Here is a 19159-nt window from a genome sequence, read left to right as displayed (position 1 = left end):
GGAGGCTGGGCTGCTAGCTCAGGTCTCTCTTCCTCCTCTTAGAAAGCCACCAGTTTCATTTCCAAGATAACCCATTAACCCATTAATCTATGAGTAGATTAATCCATTCATGAGAGTACAGCCCTCAGGATCCAATCACCTCTTAAAGGCCCCACCACTCAATATGGCAACACTGGGGATTAAGTTTCAACATGAATTTTGGAGGGACATTCAAACTATAGCAAGGTTTTTGTAGATATGGTCAAAATCACGATGGTGGTATTTGCAAGGCTGATGTTTGGCTGATACTGGTTACTTTGATTCACTTCAGCCAACATTTAAAGGTACTTTCCCAGGATGAGTTGGGGCCGCCCCAGGTGTTTAGGAGCAGATGCTGGTGAAGTGTGTTTGGGAGTGCTTCCTCCACGCCTGGTGCCAAGTTCCGCTTAAATATGCACCGGACACAACGCAGTTTGGTTGGGGGACACTAATGCTTGTCGTTTCTGTGCCTTCCAGATATCGATGAATGCCGGACCATCCCCGAGGCCTGCCGAGGAGACATGATGTGTGTTAACCAAAATGGCGGGTATTTATGCATTCCCCGAACAAACCCCGTGTACCGAGGGCCCTACTCGAACCCCTATTCGACCCCCTACTCAGGTCCGTACCCAGCAGCTGCCCCACCGCTCTCGGCTCCAAACTATCCCACGATCTCCAGGCCTCTCATATGCCGCTTTGGATACCAGATGGATGAAGGCAACCAATGTGTGGGTGAGTAGCCCAGCCTTTTGTTCCTCTCTGCCGTGCTTCAGGGAGAACATCCTCTGTATCTGGCATGCTCACCCCAAATGGGTTGGTAGTTGCCATTCAATGCACCAGTGAAACAATGACTTACTTTCTGCATACTTATTTCACTCCTAGCAGCCTGTATCTCTGGGTTCCTGCCCAACTAGGGAGGTTATTTTGCTGTTTTGTTCACAGTTCTCCAGAAAACCAATTTTTTTCTTTATTTTATTTTCGTTGATCTACCTATCTATATCTATCTATCACTCATCTATATATTTAAAGACCAAGGTAATGTTTTCTCAATTAAATAACAAATATGTCTGGTCAGACTTACTACAGTAAGTAAATCTCAGAGGAAGATCTAGAAAGGACCAAAGCTTAATCCCAGCACTTTGGGAGGCCAAGACAGGCGGATCACGAGGTCAGGAGATTGAGACCATCCTGGCTAACACGGTGAAACCCCGTCTCTACTAAAAAATACAAAAAACTAGCCGGGCGAGGTGGCGGGCGCCTGTAGTCCCAGCTACTCGGGAGGCTGAGGCAGGAGAATGGCATGAACCCGGGAGGCAGAGCTTGCAGTGAGCTGAGATCCGGCCACTGCACTCCAGTCCGGGTGACAGAGCGAGACTCCGTCTCAAAAAAAAAAAAAAAAAAAAGGACCAAAGCTGTGTCCTCAGCCCCCACACCCTTGATTGGAACATGTGCTTCTGCAATAGAAGAAGCCTTGAAGGGCACGGCCAACTGTTCTGGAAAGAAAGCAGGTTACTTGGGTTGGAACTAATATGCTTTTGGCCAAAAGGAGCCTCACTGATAGGAACTCATAGCAAGAATGGACCTCTGGGAAGAAGCAGGCACAAAGGAATTGGCAAGGGGCGTGACCAGTGCCCAAGAGAGCTTTAGGTTCTGTGGGCCATCGTGGCCTTGGAGGAGAGTTACCTAGGATCCTCCCTGGTCTTTAGCTGTGGTCAGACCAAAATCTTGCAACTGTCTCCAGCTCTGGAAGATGGTGTATAGAGTGAAAGCTCTAAACTTTTTAATCATGCATCCCATCTGCAAAATCTTTTTGAGCCTGGATCTCCACTATATGGATTTTTATAAATTACATACGTACCCTGTCATACTAATATGGATTGCAGGATATAAACTTCACATAAGAAATATGAAATTTAAAAGGACGAGATAAAAAATAAATATGAAACTGGGAGTGGTGGCACATGCCTGTCGTCTTAGCTACTCAGCAGGGTGAAGGGGGAGATCACCTGAGCCCAGGGGTTCAAGGCTGTGGTGCGCTATGATCGCGCCTGTGAATAGTCACTGCATTCCAGCCTGGGCAACATGGCGGGACCTTGTCTCTTAAGAAAATATATATATGAATTGAAATTTTAATATTTTTTCCTCTATCCCAAAAGTTTGGGAGACCAAGATTTTTCTTTGTCCTATTTCAGGGCTCTGGAGTGTTGAGCTGTAATCCACTATTAGGGGAGCTATGTTTGTTAATTTAAGGTGTCTTCTACATGCTTATGTGAAGGAGCGTGCATTGTCATTCGAATACACATGACTAATATGTAGACAGGTGTCTTCAGAGCTACCAGGAAATGCTGGATATGCTTGAACCCAAACTTCTATATTTTCACTGGTCTCAAGGGGTGTGGTCGCTGTGTGTGTTGACGGGGGGGGGGGGGGGAAAAAGGGGGGGGGTTCTTTTTTACCTTAAAAGTTGATGAGTGTGCAAAGGGAATGAGCACGGGGTCCAGTCAAGCCAGCATGGGGTGGAGAAAATGGTAACATGCTTCCTTATAACCAGCATCAGGAGGAAAAACCTTTGTAACTGGAAGGGACTTGTTTTTTTTCTCTTTTAACCAATCTTTAACTTCAACCTCTTCATGTTGTAGACAGGAGAGTGTGGACTCCCACCAGTTCGGTAATTACAGAGGTAGGATGCCAGTCTAGCACTCCTAACTTCTCCCTTGTCTGCAATCTCCTAACTATAGGAAATGACCTCTCCTAGCTGGTAGAAAAGAAATGATCCCAAAAGAAAATGCAGAGATAGAGAGGTGGAAGGTGCTGCTCTTCCAGGATGTCACATGGGGGCTGGATAAGCCAAGTGATCAGCCCTTAAATGTCTTGAGGAAGAGGGTGCAATGACTCTTTGGAGGCACTCTGCAGTTTTGGCAGGGGCCTTGGGTGGTAGTGGTGCAGACAGCTCTAGCTGATGCCTTGGGCAAGCTCAGCGGCCTCTTTTGCAGAACAGCTGTGGGTTTCTCCAAAGGGTCTCCCTCCTTCCCCTAGACCTCCTTCCAGGGTCCCAGTGCCCTTACAACGAGGACATGGCTGGGAAAGCTATTCCTCTCCTGGTCCCTCTGACGTCATGCCATTTATGGCTCTGAACCTGTCACACGGGAGATGCGGAACTTTCATAATGGCCCTTTTGTAAGGAGAATACAATCTAGGAGCCCTAGTGAGGACTGGCACCAGGCCCATCCATTTCCAAAAAGTTCAGCATTATGCATTCATAAGTCCTGAGTTCTTTCTAACTTCCCTTCACCCCACCCCATGGTTTCCTGGTTTTACAGAAGGCTTTCAAATGGCCCTTGCTGAAGTCCCTCTGCGTATTGTAAAGAGCTGGCATTGTGGGGGTGGGGGGAAGTAAGAGAAGGGATGGGGAAGGGAAGCTCTTTCTACCTACCGCTCCTTCCAAGAACTGGGATGGAAGAGAGGTGAGCCTGGGAGCAGGTGGAAGGGAAGCAAGGCACTGTGGTGGAAGGTGGGAAGGAAGGAGACAAGATGGGGAAATCATTGAGAAAAGACAAGGAGGTGAGAGTGGAGGTGTCACTGCCCGCAGAATGTGGGTGTTTTCCAGAGCACAGCTCTGATCCTGTGGCGGAGGCATTGCATGAGCAGTGGGTAAGTCAGGGAGACTTGGGAAACATTTCTAAAACTTTAGCACTCTAGGAGAGGAGGACAACATCTCCAAAGGTGTCTTCTCCTCTTCATCAAAATAAAAGTAGTGATCAACAGTAACATCCGCAGCAGCAGTGGTAATAAAATCAAACACTTGGATAGTACTTGTGTGCTAGAACCTTTACAATAATTAGTGCATTTGATCCTCACAACCATCTACAAGGTAAAACTATTATCAATCGTATTGCACCCATGAGGACACCGAAGAAGAGAAGCTAAGAAACCTGTTCAAAGTCACACAGCAAGTGAGGGGCTGAGCCACGATTTGAACAATTCAAGCTTTGAACGAGAAAACAGGCTCAGTGAGGTATAGATTTGTTCAAGGGTGCTCAGAGTCAGTGCTGAAGTCAGGATTAAAAACAAGGTCCTTCTCTTGCTCTTTTTGTTTTCTGAGACAGGGTCTGGCTCTGTGACCCAGGCTGTAGTACATTGGCACGATCACTGCAACCTCTGCCTCCTGGGCTCAAAGCAGTCCTCCCATTTCAGCCTCCCCAGTAGCTGGGATTACAGGCATGTGCCACCATGCTCCTCGATCACTGCAACCTCTACCTCCTGGGCTCAAGTGATGCTCTCATTTCAGCTTCCCAAGTAGCTGGGACTCTAGGCTCATGCCCACCATGCCTGGCTTATTTTTGTATTGTTTTGGTAGAGACAAGGTTTTGCCAAGTTGCCCAGGCTGGTCTCGAATTCCTGGGCTCAAGCAATCCTCATGCCTCAGCCTCCCACAATGCTGGGATTACAGGTGTGAGCCATGGCACCCAGCTCTCTGTCTCTCTTTTTCTTAATGAAACTTTTTGCTCTGTAAAATTTCGAAACTAATCAAAAGTAGAAAGAACATAGTGAGCACCTACCTACTTATCACCCAACTTCTGTAGTTATCAGCACAGGCACAATCTCCTTTCTTCTTTCCACTCTACTCAGTGCATTAATTTAAAGCAAATCTCAGACATCATATAATTTCATCCTTAAAGACTTCAGAATTATCTCTAAGAGATAAAGAAATTATTTACAAAAACAAATTTAAGGCCAGGTATGGTGGCTCATGCCTGTAATCTCAGCACTTTGGGAGGCCGAGGTGGGCGGATCACCTGAGGTCAGGAGTTCGAGACCAGCCTGGCCAACATGGTGAAACCCCGTCTCTACTAAAAACACAAAAATTAGTTGGGTGTGGTGGTGCACGCCTGTAATCCCAGCTACTGGGGAGGCTGAGGCAGTAGAATGGCATGAACCCAGGAGGTGGAGATTGCAGTGAGCTGAGCTTGCACCACTGCACTCCAGCCTGGGCGACAGAGCGAGACTCCAGCTCAAAAAAATAAAAAAATAAAGAAAACCTCCAAAAAATACAATACCATTATCAAACCTACAGAAGTAAATAATAATCTTTTTATCATTAAATATCCAGATAGTATTCAAATCTCTCTGATTGTCTCATAAATACCTTGCAGTTTCATCACAAATGGCCAGAACAATCTCTGCAGTCCCCGCAATAGCATGGCTCTAGCAAAGACCTGCTTTCTCAGCCATGAAACATTTCACTAACATTAGTTATTAGAGTCCCTACATTTGCCACTGAGCCAAGTTGGTTAGCAAAGCCAGAACTTGGAATGTCCACCCAGAGGGATGACAAGCTGAGCCCCAAAGGGGCCATGCGTACGAAACCGTCTCAGCAGCCTGTTGTCTGTTGGTTTGTTGGAATCAGACCCGTGCAAGCTCTGCAAACTGCATTGGTTGACAAGTCTCTTAAATGTCTTTTAGTCTTTACTGTTTCCCTGGCCACTTATTTACTGAAGAGGCCGAGCCGCTTGTTCCGTAGAATTTCATACGTTTGGGAGGTAACTGATTGCACTCTTGTGGGGGGGGGGGCGGGTTATCTTATTCCTTCGTCCGCTATATTTTCTTGTAAGCTGCTAATAGAGCTTGATCCAATCAATAGACGATCCAATTCAGGTTAAATTTTTGGGCAGGCTATTTTGTAGGTAGTGTCTTTGATCTTTTGCCCTCTTCATGCACTGATTTCTTCTCATAAAGTGTAAGGCAGTCTGCCTTGGGAGGCAAATGAGCATCCCTTTCATTGCGGTTTACTTTTTCTAGGGTTTGGACCCACTTCCAAGGAATCACTCTCATCCCTTGGTGCCGCATGAGGCCGTGCCTATTTCCACAGGCTGGGTGGGGCCGGGCTCAGCGCCTGGGTGGCCAGTCCCTCAGAGCTTCCTCCTCAATTTCTCTGTTTTTGGTTCCACTTTGGAGGTGACTAGACCCTGCCCTTCTGGAACAATGTTTGGCCGTAGGTTTGAGTCCACGGGCCCCTAGATGTAAAGCTGGATCACTTGGGACACTTCTGCAGACAGAGTGAACAGTGACCTAGGAATTACAGTCCACGAGCCAAGTAAGTTTTGTGTTGTTCAGAAAACTGGCATCAAGGCTGGGCGCGGTGGCTCAAGCCTGTAATCCCAGCACTTTGGGAGGCCGAGACGGGCGGATCACGAGGTCAGGAGATCGAGACCATCCTGGCTAACACGGTGAAACCCCGTCTCTACTAAAAAATACAAAAAAATTAGCCGGGCGAGGTCGCGGGCGCCTGTAGTCCCAGCTGCTCGGGAGGCTGAGGCAGGAGAATGGCGTGAACCCGGGAGGCGGAGCTTGCAGTGAGCTGAGATCTGGCCACAGCACTCCAGCCTGGATGACAGAGCGAGACTCCGTCTCAAAAAAAAAAAAAAAAAAAAAGGAATACATTTAAAAAAAAAGAAAACTGGCATCTTGGCATGACAGTGATGGGACTCATGGCTCATTAGAGTATGTCACCCAGATCCTGGACCCTTGGGAGATCTGGTGACCAGATTCTCAGGGGAGGGAGAGCCAGACAAACATGGTTAACTGGTAAGCAGGGAGGGGCTGCTGGAGGAGAGCCTCACCCAACAGCTCACAATCAAGACACAGAGGCCAAATCAAATGCATACATAGAGTTCTGAGCTGGCCACATAGACATCCCAGAGAAGGATGGTGTGGGGCTGAAGATGGTGTGGTACTGACGCCTCAGGGAGTGGGGTGAGCTGGTGCCAAGTGGCTGGGGCACCCAAGATGTGGACTCCCATTCAGGAACCTTCCTCTCATGGCACTCTGCCTCTGAGATCAGGTCGCTGAATGTGGCCGCCACTTAACTCTGTCAGTTATTCCCTTGGGGGCTCAACTTGTCATCTCTCTGGGTGGACATTCAAAATTCTAGCTTTGCTAACCAGCTTGGCTCAGTGGCAAATGTAGGGACTCCATCAGTAACTCATGTTTGTGAAATTTTTTGCGGCTGAGAAAGCAGCCTTTTACTAGAGCCCTCGACTCAGGGGACTGCAGGAATTCTGGCCATTTGTGAAATTACAAGCAGTATCTTGATTCTCTCTTCTAGTCCGGGATTTTTGTTATTGTTGTTGATCAGGGCCCCCAAGCAGGCAGAGAGCAACACATGGGATCCTTTTGGAAGTTGGGTGGTGTTGGTCTGAGGCTTTCTCTTGAGTTATTTTTCCTGAAAGCCAGCCAGTATTTCTTCAGTCAACCAATGTGTACAGAGTGCCTTCTTGGTGCCAGGCTCTGGCCTAGGCACTGAGGGGGATGTGGAGTTGTGCACGGCCATGGAGCTGTCTCTAGACTTTGTGGATAAGGGAGGGAGAATAGACACAACACAAGCAGCTGAAATTCAAGACGGCCTCTGATGAGTTCCTGAGACGGTACAAAGAGAAGGCAGAGATAAGAAGGCTTCTGGGGTGGAGGGGGCTGGAACTTGGAAGTCAGACAGGCTTTGAGTCTCACCTTGGTTTGGCCACTTCCTACCTGTGAGAATGGGGGGTTGGTTTCCTCATCTGTAAAATGGGTATAACAACGCCTGTCTCATAGATAACATGTGCAAACACCTTGCCTGGTGTTTACGCGGAGTATCGCGCAGTAAATGTTAATTGGGAAAGATTCATGAAGAGGCTGCTAGGGTCTTGAGATGATAACCCATGGGAAGATTCACAGAGTCTGAAAATGCATCACACGTCTAATTCTTCAAAACCTTTAAAATGACCTAAAACTGAACCCAGTACACATTTAGCTTGCAGGCCTTGAAGGGCTTTGCCCAGCTAAGCCTGATGTGGCTTCACTTAGAATCTGCTTGGAAACGGCAGCAGAGCCTGGGATTATTTAACTTGTGAGACAGAAAAGTGGGAAGTGGGAACAAATGTGGCATAAAGGCCGGGGGCAAGTAGAAACCTCAGCCCCTAATGTTGGCAGGACTGTGGTTAACAAAAACTAAGGAGGAGAAGGCAGCCATCACTCCAACAGACTTTTCTTATTTTTTATACAGGCCTCTGGCTTGGGCTGTAACTTGAAACTCAGTCCTCAGGCTGAGACCAGAAGGAAAATGCGTGAAACCAAGATCTGGAGGAAAATGGGTGAAACCCTGAAACTGATTCTTTAGCTGCTGAGGGCGTTGGGACTACGCAGGCCCAGAGAGGAAATGGGACCTGCATTGAGCGGGGGTTCTGCATCTGGGTTTGCTTAGATGTCTTTGTGAATTGGCCCCAGCAGGCTTGTTCACGGGCATGGCCTCCCCAGGTTTCCCACCTTGCTGCAAGTCTTTCCTTATCATTGCTGGGATGATGGCAAGTGGCTTCACTTCTCTAAACCTCAGATTTTCCTCCTGTAAACAGGGATAACAGTACCAACTGCCACAGGAAATTTGGAGAATTAAGTGAGATAAGGCATGCAAGTTGTCTAACATCGAGGCTGCGTTATTGTAGGGGCTTCGTAAGTTAGTTACTGTAATTATTGTTTTCATTATTTCAAATCTCATCATTCCATGATGACTTCTCCTGCTCCAAACCCCTAGTCCTGTTATTCCATTATTTTTTATTCTTTCCTCTGGGAATTAGATTTAATAGTGTGTGTCTTTTAGGGGTTGAAAGTTGAATTTTGCCAGTTTTCATCAGTAGGAGTTGGGGTTAACTTGTGCTTCCAGGGAGACCCAAACACAGATAGGACCCCAGGAAGTTATCCAGGACAGCTGTTCCCAAAAGTTACTGTGCCCATGAATGACCTGGGGAAAATGCAGTTCTGACTCAAGAGGTCTGGGCTGGGTCCCGAGGGTCTGCATTTTCTTAGAAGCCCCCAGGTGATGCCACACTGCTGGTCCAGGGTCCACCCTTCAGTTAGAAAGGCCCTAGTTCATCTGTCTATTTTTCAACAGAACCGTATTTAAAGAAAGGTAGAAGGTTTATTTTTTTCATGCAATTTGTGTATTGTTTGAATTTGTTAGAAGAATGTATTACTTATTTAAAAACAAAACACAGACTGGAAAGAAATGACTTTAAGGCCTAGATTGAGGTAGCATGCTATAGTGGTAAAGGGATGAGATGAGACGTTACTAAGAATTGGATTTTGATCCCAGATTTGCTACTTATTAGCTGTGTGGCATTTAGAAAGCCACTTGGCCTCTCTGGCCTAAGTTTTATTATCTGTAAAAAGAAAGGATGGTGTTATACTAAGGGTCGTAATCTGGGGTCTGTGGATAGAAATCAACTGATCTATCGTTACATTTTTCCCCACTAACTTTGAATTGAGATTTAGCATTACTGTCCATTGTAGGCAACAGGTCACAGGACTATTAGCAGTACCTGGGATGGTATTGACAAGAGAATCAGATATTTACATATCACATTATAGCCATGGTAGTTATTTTGACATACTTGGAAATATTTTGAAATATTTTGAAACCTTATCTATGCTTATCACTTCAAAATCGTAGAAGATGCTAGGTCTGCCTAGTTTTGTTTTTAATCCACCGATAAAGAAGTATCTATATTACTGTATCACGTGTGTGTGTGTGTGTGTGTGTGTGTGTGTGTGTGTGTGTTTTGAGACAGGGTCTTGCTCTGTCATCCAAGCTGGATGGATTACAGTGGCATGATCTCCGCTCACTGCATCCTCAACCTCCCAGAAATAAGTGACCCTCCCATCTCAGCCTCTTGAGTAGCTGGGACTACCAGTACATGCCACCATGCCCAGCTAATTTTTGTATCTTTTGTAGATACGGGGTCTTGCTATGTTGTCCAGGCTAGTCTCTAACTCCTGGGCTCAAGTGATCCTCCTTCCTTGGCCTCCCAAAGTGCTGGGATTACAGGTGTGAGCTGCCATGCCCAGCCATGCATTTGTTTTTTAAATATTTTGATAGCTGCATTTCAATACAATTGTTTTCTTTCATAATTCTCTGAGTTTTATTTTATGCAATATAAAGCATTATTCTGAGAAGAGAGTCCATGGGCTTTAGCAGTCTGCCAAACAGGTTCAAGGCACACACACAAAAGTTCACATTCCCTGGTTCTGATGATTTCTCAGGTTTCTTGCAACTCAAGAATGTTCTACGATTCTAAATCTTCCCAATCTTTAGGAAACATAGGTTTTTGCGTTAACCCTTTCCCACCTGGATTGCCCAGGTGATGTGGCTCTTCTCTGTTGCGTGTATTTCAACAGCACACGTGCCTACTGACACCTGCCGGGACCCTACCAAGTCTCCGTTTGTGAGGAAGTCCCTCCCACCCCCAGTGGTAGCTGGCTTTGGTTACTGGCAGTGGTCTGGTGAGGTTCGCTGCACTGGCTGGCCTCACATTCTGGGTGGGGTCCCACTGGTGGGCCATGCCCAGCCCTTGGTGCCTTTGTGTAGTAGGTCACTTCCCCAGTGTCTAGCGTGGCAGTCTTGTCATTGACCTACAAGTTTTTCTTGGCTCTCATCTTATGTTCCTTGGCCATGTTTCTTTTATTTCTACTCCACTCTGGAATGAGCCAGTTGTGTGCAAAAAGCAAGTGGTGTTGCAGAGGATGGATGAAGTGTGGACTTTTTAATGGCAGGACCATTCAGCTCTGGTCTGGCAAAAGTGGCTGCATTACCAAGTCTCCAGAGAGCGCTGCCTGGAGGGCAGGAGGTTGAAGTTACCTTCAAGGTTGCAAATAGCCTCGAATGCCAGGGCCAGAGCTGGGCCGACTGTTTAGCACATGTCTTTTAAATTAGTCGGAGGTGCATGTTACGATGCTCCTTAGAGAAGCATCTAAACCTCAGATTTTAGTGCTTGTTGGCTGCTTATCTCAGATGGGGAGGTTTGGGGAAGGAGCATTAGTTGGGGAGGGAGAAGAAGAGGGACGTCCTTTCAATTCGTGATCATGTCTTGACACTTCTCCCGCTCTGTCTCCACTCTGACCTCACTCAGGCCACAGAGGCAACTTTCGAGCCTTTCTCTGGGGTCCTCTTAGACTCTGGGAGTGCTGAAGAGCTACCTGGGTACCTTCGTTCTCCTATCCATTGGGCTGCCATCCTCTGTGGACACATGTACCACACAGGCCACGTGGTGCCCAGGCCTGGCAGGCTGGGACTGGGGAAGTGCTGGTGAGCTGGGCTGAACCCTCGTCAGAGAGACACATGAGCCAGACAGCCTCCCTCCAGCAGGCAGCCCCGGGCCTTGACCATGGAGGCAGAGAGGCCAGGGCTTCCCAGCAGCCCCAGGTATGTGCACAGAGGGCAGGCAGGTGCCCACAGGCTCTCGTCTTTCAGAATGGAGGGCATGGCTGTCGGGGGTTCAGGGAAGTGGGTGGGGTGCCTGGCAGGGGGATTCCTGAGACAAAGGCACAGTGCCAGCCTCCACTGTTTACCCACAGCGTCTGGCAGAGTGGGGCTCTCGTGGAGTGATTTTTGAATGAATGAATGGCAGGAAGGAAGAGTGCGGGTGCTGTTGAACCCAGGCTAGCCAGAGGGGAGCGCCACTGTTTTCCTCACTCAGTATCCCAGCACTCACCTCCAGTGCACCCCCTGCTGACTCCGCCCGCTGTACTGGGTGTCAAGTGGAGACTAAGGTGACCAAGAGTCTCCTTGTTCCTTGAGCGCCCTGTGGGCCAGGGCCATGGGCACTGTGGCAGTCCTGTACCCAGCAAGATGCTGGGCACCATGGGCGCTCCGTGAATGTTGGATACAGTCTAATGTACAGCAGCACTGATGGGCTAATGGAAAAAGATGCCCGTGAAGAACCTTCCAGTCAGATTAATTTGCAGATAAACCCACGTCCTCTGTCCCCTTCCCTAAGGGGAAACTCTGTGGGAGGCTGTGCCCTTCGTACCTTGAAGCCACAGCTTTGTTCTCCTGCCATGGGAGAGACTGGCTCCCAGGGCTTCACCACCAGCCAGCGCTAGCTCTTTGCACAACTCCAGAGGGCACTGCTCAGTTGTATTACATGTCACTGGCACCCCCTGGAGCCCAACAACCATCCCGAGGCTCCTGTTTGTCTTGGAAACAGAGGAGCATGCTTGGGGAAGGGTCTCTGGGCCATCTCCTTGGGGGCTGGCAGGGAAAGGACATTCACAGGATTCCTTCCCTCCAGAGGGCCTCAGACAACAGACTAGATGTCAAGGACTGACCGCCTGTTCCCCTCCAGCTTGTCGGAGCCGGGCCAGAGGGGAGATGGGGACAGCCAGCGCTGGGCCCTGCTGCAGGCAGCAGCATCCACAGACTCTGGGGCCGGCGAGTATGTTGGAGCCGGGGAAGCAGAATACTTGGGGTCTTGTCAGTGCTGTCTGACTTTCTTTCAAACGAAAACATTTGTGCAAATCCAGCCAGAGTTGATTTATGAGCTCTACATATTTCACAGGTCTTAACATGTCCCCCAGGAATCAGTGAGGTCAGACAGAACAGACTTTGCATCCGGAATCAGTATGAAATTGGCATCTTCAACAGTTTCCATGGGAGTGGGGGGTTAAGAATTGGAGGGAGATTATATGAAACAATGCAAAGACACAAAAAACCCTGACTCTGCTTCATTCCATTAGGGAAAAAGACGGGTCGTCTGTTTTCTGCATCTGAGCTGAGTGAAGGGTGGCCTTCTCTGCGGGGACAGGGATGAAGTATGATGGGACAGGACTGCTGGGGCAACTGAGAGCTCAGAGTGGACTCAGGGGTGACCACAGCACCCTGTACTTATCCTCCAGCTCACGCTCCATAGCTGTGATAAATAGACATTTGCGATTATTTATTTAACATCTCTCCACTCAACAGCGCTTTCTGTCTTATTCACCATTGTATTTTTTTTCTTTTTATTTTTCTCTTGTGTAGTGGTGCTATCTTGGCTCACTGCAACCCCATTCTCCCGGGTTCAAGCAATCCTTGTGCCTCAGCCTCCCGAGTAACTGGGACAACAGGCGCGTGCTACCATGCCCAGCTAATTTTTGTATTGTAATAGAGACGGGGTTTCACCGTGTTGGCCAGGCTGGTCTCAAACTCCTGAGCTCAGGCAATCCGCCCACTTCTGCCTCCCAACGTGTTGGGATTATAGGCGTGAGCCACCACACCTGGTCTCACCACTGTATTTTTCTAGTGCCTGATAAATATTTGTTAAATGAGCAGAAAAGCTACATGAGTGAACTGTATATGTGGGATTCAAATGAGAAAGAGATACGAATTATATATTAGTTTCTACTTAGGTTAACTTATGACCATTGATGGAATTCATTTATCCATTTACCATTATGTGTTGAGGTCTGAGCTGTGCATGTAAAGATTAACCCATTTAAGCCTGATGTTGCAATTTTTAAAATTTTTGCAATCAGACCTTGGTGATGACCTTGAACAAGAGGGTATAAATAACTCCCAGACGCTTAGCGTTCCAATAATGGAACAGTAGGCAGACACCATCACCCCCTGGTGAGTTCACAGCATCTTGGCAGGAGTCAGGTGGGTTGGCAGGAAATATGAAACCCAAATAATTATATGTAGCCCAATGAAATAGGGTGGCAACACGCGTAGGTAGGGGACACTTTGTTGGGTCTGGCTGGAGTGGTCACAGACGCTTTCCTATGCACAGGTGTTGCACATCTGTGTGTCCGTTTGATTAAACAGATATTGACTGATCACTTTTCTGTGTCAGACACTGACTAGGGCTAGGAAGGTCTAAGGATGAATGAGACGCTGTCCCTGCCCTCAGGATCTCTCTGCTGAGTGGGTGTGAGTGGGGGTTTGGGAGGGAGTGTACACAACTCATCAGATTCTCTTCATGAGCCAGTGTCAGATGTGACTGATGAGGGCAATATGTCCTGGGTGCTATGGGAGTGCCCACAAGGAAAGTGAATGTTTATGGTGGTCTTTAGCTAGTCTTTGCGGGATTGAATAGGATTTCCATGTCAGAGATGAGGAAGGGCATATTCAGGGTTAGGGAACAGCGTGGGCACAGACATGGAGGCAAGAAAGTTCACTGCATGGTGAGCAGCCTTGGTCATGAGTCAACCAGTCACCTGTACACTTGGGACACCCAGTGTGGCTGCAGCCTGGGCACAGGTTGTGGGCAGGTCAGGCATAGAATAAGAGATGAGGCTTGGACGGTTGGGAGTCAAGGTTCCCCACAAGACTGTGGGGCCTCGAATGCCATGCAGTTGACTTGGGCTTTATTCTGTGAACGCTGGTTTTTGAGCAGGGGAGTGAAATGTTTATAAGCCTATTTGAAGATTTCTGCTTAGTCTAGCCTTAGCACTGCCACAAGCTCATTGGATGTTGCGCTCCAGTTCCTTCTCTTTCTGGGGCTCCAGTCCACAGCTGCATGAGAGGGGCTGGGCCATTATCTGTGAGGCTCCCTCCAGCCTTGACCATTCAGGATGCGAAGATGCTTCCGACAACCAGGTGAAGGGTGGTTTCTGGAGACAGGCAGCTTTCGGAGATGGTATCTTCTCATTTGAGGCAGTGATTTTGCATGTAGTCTAAGCTATAGGGGCTAATTACTGGGTCACCTCGTAATTACATCACCTCCATGTTCTCAGGGTCCTGATCAAAGTCTCCTTTAAGCTTGACACAGAGATGAGCCCTTTGCCAAGACCCCTGAAAAAGGGGCATCAGTGGATGGATGAAATTGGCTCTCACTGTGATGATGGGACCTGGTCTCGTCCTGTGAGAAAACTGATACTGACTTTGTAACTCCTGGGGGAAGTCTGCAAGCAGCTGGAGCAAAACACAAGCTCCTTAGGAAGCCAAGAATCCTCCCAGATTGACCAACAAGGTAGAGATGTAAGCGATCCCACTGTCAGACATCTCTGGAAAATCCCACCTCAGACCTCCTCAACAGATCCTTTTTCCAGGATCATCTCCATCTCATTTCTCTCCAGAGAGCAGACAGTGGCTGGGGGCCAGGTGGCACTGGCCTGTGGTCTGTTGTGGCCTCCACTTCGCCCCGTGGAGGGTGTGTCCTGCGGTTACTGCCATGAGTCCTTTCATTGTAGTCATTCCCACTGGAACACTGCCTCTCGCTCTTCCAAACACTTTCGTGTCCACCCGCTCATGGAATTCTCAAAACAGCCCAGGGAGGAAGGCAGCCCCAGGAATGTTCTTCCCTTCATTTTATTTATTTATTTTTAAACTTTATTGTTATTATTATTATTATTATTATTATTTGAGACAGAGTCTTACTCTGTCACCCAGGCTGGAGTTCAGTGGCGTGATCTCAGTTCACTGCAACTTCTGCCCCCTGGGTTCCAGCAATTCTCGTGCCTCAGCCTCCTGAGTAACTGGGACTATAGGCGTGTGCCACCACACCCGGCTAATTTTTTTATTTTTAGTAGAGATGGGGTTTTGTCGTGTTGGCCATGTTTGAACTCCTGACCTCAGGTGATCCACCCGCTTTGGCCTCCCAAAGTGCTGGGATTACAGGCCACGGCGCCTGTCCGCCCCTTCATTTTAGAGAATATGTGGAAGGACTCCATGACTGTCCCACATCCCACAGTTCGCTTGTGATTTAGGCTGACCAGCATGTGGGCCTGCCAGCTTTAGGCCCTTTTAGGCCATCCCACAAGGTGCCCTGGTTGGTCATAGGCACCATGCCAGCTCCTTTCTCTTCTCCAAACATACCAGGCCCTTCCAGACCTCAGGGCCTTCGCACTTTCTCTTCCTTCTATTTGGAACTCTCTCCTGGCTCTTCACATTTTGGGCTCATTCTCCTCTTGGGCTTCAGCTCAGTTCAGATGGCACCCCTTAGAGTCCTACACAGGCCGCCTTGTCTGAAATTACACAACAGTTACTCCCAGTCACAGCCTTATCATTTTCCAGCACAGTCTTGAGCATGCATTAAATCCGCTGCACGGCTTCAAACACAGATTGCTGCCCAGTTTCTGACTCTGGGGTCTGGGGTGGGGTGTGTTCTTCCAGGTCATACTGATGCTACTGGCCCGGGGGCTGCACTTTGGTGGCTTTTTATGTATTTGTTTGTTGATTTTCCCATCCCTTCTCTGTAAACTTCATGAGAGGAAGAAACGTTGCCTTGTTACCTGCTGCATCCCCACTGCCTGGCCCATAGTTGGTGCTTGCTAAGTACCTGTTAGCTGGCTACTGGCTGAGGGCTCAGCTGGAACCTCTTGCTTCATAATCAATCATCTTGCACCTGAGAGGCAAGAAGGACCAGCATTGGCAGAGACTCCGCGAGCCACTTTGTCTCATCTCTTCTCTCCTTTACTACCTTTTTCTTTAACTTTTTCATACTTGAGCCTTTTCTAAGGGTTATTATTAATTTTGGGTAAAGATTACATGCATAATTTTTTATAAAATCCCAGGTAACAGATTTTACTTTCTGGGTTCAGAATTCCAGCCAAGCCACGGGACATCTGGGTAAGAGAATTAAAATGTCATGACTGGCTTTCATAGAACACCTCTTAGAATTCCAAAAGTGGTACTTTCAGAGCCCTCTGTGTCTCAGGCCTACTAGCCTTTGGCGTCAGAAGAACAAAGTTGAAATTTTGCTAGATTGGAGTTGGGTTTTAACCATGAAATGTTATCTTCCCTGACAAAGAGGAGTTGCAGACCAGTTCTAATGATAGATCCCCTGAAGATATTGCTTTGGCCAAGGGAGTGCTGAGGGTAGGCTTGGGCTGACCTGGTCCATACTTCATCCTACCATCCGGGGTGGGGGCCACAGGAAATGGAGTATGTGGGTTGGAGGCTTGCAGGGAGGAGGGTTGGCAACTCTTGGGTAAACCACCACAAGGCTGCAATGGACTGAGAATCCTGGAAACAGCTGATTCTGCCCAAGGGGGTTGAGGAAGTCTTCACCAAGAAGGGACATTTATAGTTTGGTTGAGAAATCTGGAGGATAGGTATGTGATATGACAGGATTTGTCCAAGATCACCTAGCAGGCCATTTGCAGTGCTGAATGAAGCCCAAAGTCTCTGGTTTTTTAATCCCCAAAAATCATGAGTTGTGGAAAGAGATCAGATTCAGCAACTGAATTACCTTGAGCAAGTCACTTCTCCATGGTTGGAGGATGGTCTTTAAGATTCATTTAGATAATTCATTCATTTCGTGACACTGGGGATAGTAAAGTGACCAGTCCTCTTTGTAAATCATAGAGCCCTATTCTTTCCATATTCAAGCTCAATAAATAGTGGTACATTGAATGAATTTGACTGCTAGCATCATCTCCTTCCAAAGACAGAAAATATAGAGTAGGAGACCCTGGTACATTAGCAGGCAGACAAGCCACAAATGGGTTAATAAAATAGAAAGTCATCAAGACAACAGGAGATAGTGCAACTTGGCTTTTGACTCTGAGGAGGAGGGAAAGCTTGCCAGGATTGCATTCCAGCACAGCCTACTGACCGTGGGGAAGAGTGTGTGGGACTCCAAATTGAGCCCCGAGAGCCACATGCACACTAATAAGTTCTAGTCAACAAGAACTCTGAGACCAGACAGGGGAGGGGGAAGGACAAGGGAGTCTACTTCCCTCTGGAAGCTTGGGAGGTGCTCAGGGCCAGGGGGAAAGCCCACAGAATGTACTAGTTTGCTAAGGTGGCCATAACAGAGCACCACAGACTGGGCAGCTTAAACAACAGAAATGTATTGTCTCCTGGTTCTGCTCACCAGAAGTGTGAGGTCACAGTGTCGGCACGGTTGGCTCCTTTTGAGGGCTGCAAGGGAAGGATCTGTTCCTTGTCTTTCTCATTGGCTTATAGCTGGCCCTGTGTCTTTCCTTTCCTTTACTTGACTATGTCTTTCCTCTGTGCGTGTCTGTGTCTGAGTTTCCTCTTCTTAGGAGGACACTAGAGATTTTGGAGTAGGGCTTGCCATAACGGGCTCATTTTAACTGAATTACCTCTTTGAAGACCCTGTCCCCAATTGCAGTCACATTCTGAGGTACTGGGGGATAGGAATTGAATATATGAATTTTGGAGGGACATGATTCACCCTATAACACAGGACACAGCCCTCTTCCTCCAGCCAGGACCCTTTTGAGGTCAGAGACCCCCGGTAATATCTTTCCTTCTTTCCTTTTTTTCCTCCTTCCTTCCTTCCTTCCTTCCTTCCTTCCTTCCTTCCTTCCTTCCTTTTGAGACAGAGTCTTGCTCTGTCACCTAGGTTGGAGTTCAGTGGTGCGATCTCGCTCACTGCAACCTTCACCTCCCAAGTTCACATGATTTTCCTGCCTCAGCCTCCCAAGTAGCTGGGATTACAGGTGCATGCCACCACGCCCAACTCATTTTTGTATTTTTACTAGAGACGGGTTTCACCATGTTGGCCAGGCTGACCTCGAACTCCTGGGCTCAAGTGATCCACCCACCTCGGCCTCCCAAAGTGCTGGGATTACATGCATGAGCCACAGTGCCCAGCTGCCATTTTTTTTTCTTATCCTTAATGACCTTAATCTGTGATTTCTTCCCAGAGGCCTTCTTCAATCTTTACTAGTCTCATCTCAAGCCCATTGGAACCTCCCTTTCTTTGAGTTCCCAAAACACCGTGCTTGTGCCTCTGTTGGGACATTTTTCACCACCTACCTTAGACTTAGGAATGTGCTTGTGTCACTTACACATTAAAGCTTCACGTTCTGTTATCTTTATGTCTCTTTTATACCCCCATCTCCTGTCTTGCAGATAGAGCAGGGTTGATCATGTTTGTTGGCTTGTTGATAGGTCAGCTGTCCAAGAAAGTTGAGTAATAAGTGCTGGATAAACAGGAAGATGAGGTTGTTAGAACACAGCAACAGCAACATGCCTTTCCTTAGATTGTGTGCACTCGTAGACAAAGTCAAGCTACTGGATTTATAAAGAAAAGATGCTCTTTCCATCCTTCCATCCTTGTTTGGCCCCAACAGGTCAACAGAAGAATCTACAAACTGGGTGCTCAGCATTCTTAAGCCCTCAGAGTTCAAATCAAATTCCTCTTTTGGCCAGTCTTGGAGAGACTCTTCAATCATATCTTAAATAATGTCATTCTTTTGGCTCAGCTCTGTGGATACTCCTTCTTCGGCCCCCAGTCCCCTGACCTTCTGCCCTCTTGTTTCTTGGCTGAAAATCTGGTCTGCTGTAGAGAGCAGGAGCAGTTTCAGCAGAACTGGGGTCCTTCCCACGAATCCATAGCCACACACTCCAGAAAGCCTGACTGTGCAGAAACAGCTGGGTGTT

The 19159-nt window shown here is 47.8% G+C and overlaps 1 protein-coding gene across 2 annotated transcripts in view; it reads left to right on the top strand.

The window, feature by feature from the left end:
- The window catches only part of FBLN5 (fibulin 5), an 81062-nt gene that overhangs the window by 10392 nt on the left and 51511 nt on the right, over nt 1–19159 (top strand). For both annotated transcript variants that reach the window (XM_017857910.1, XM_017857911.1), the window contains exon 4: nt 496–750. In XM_017857910.1, coding sequence (XP_017713399.1) covers nt 496–750 — 255 coding nt within the window. The remainder of the gene's footprint in view (nt 1–495; nt 751–19159) is intronic.

Source organism: Rhinopithecus bieti, unplaced genomic scaffold, assembly GCF_001698545.2.
Source record: "Rhinopithecus bieti isolate Rb0 unplaced genomic scaffold, ASM169854v2 scaffold_41913, whole genome shotgun sequence".
Taxonomy (NCBI): Eukaryota; Metazoa; Chordata; class Mammalia; order Primates; family Cercopithecidae; genus Rhinopithecus; species Rhinopithecus bieti.
Note: the sequence above shows the minus strand (reverse complement) of the source record. Positions and strands in the feature narration are given on the sequence as shown.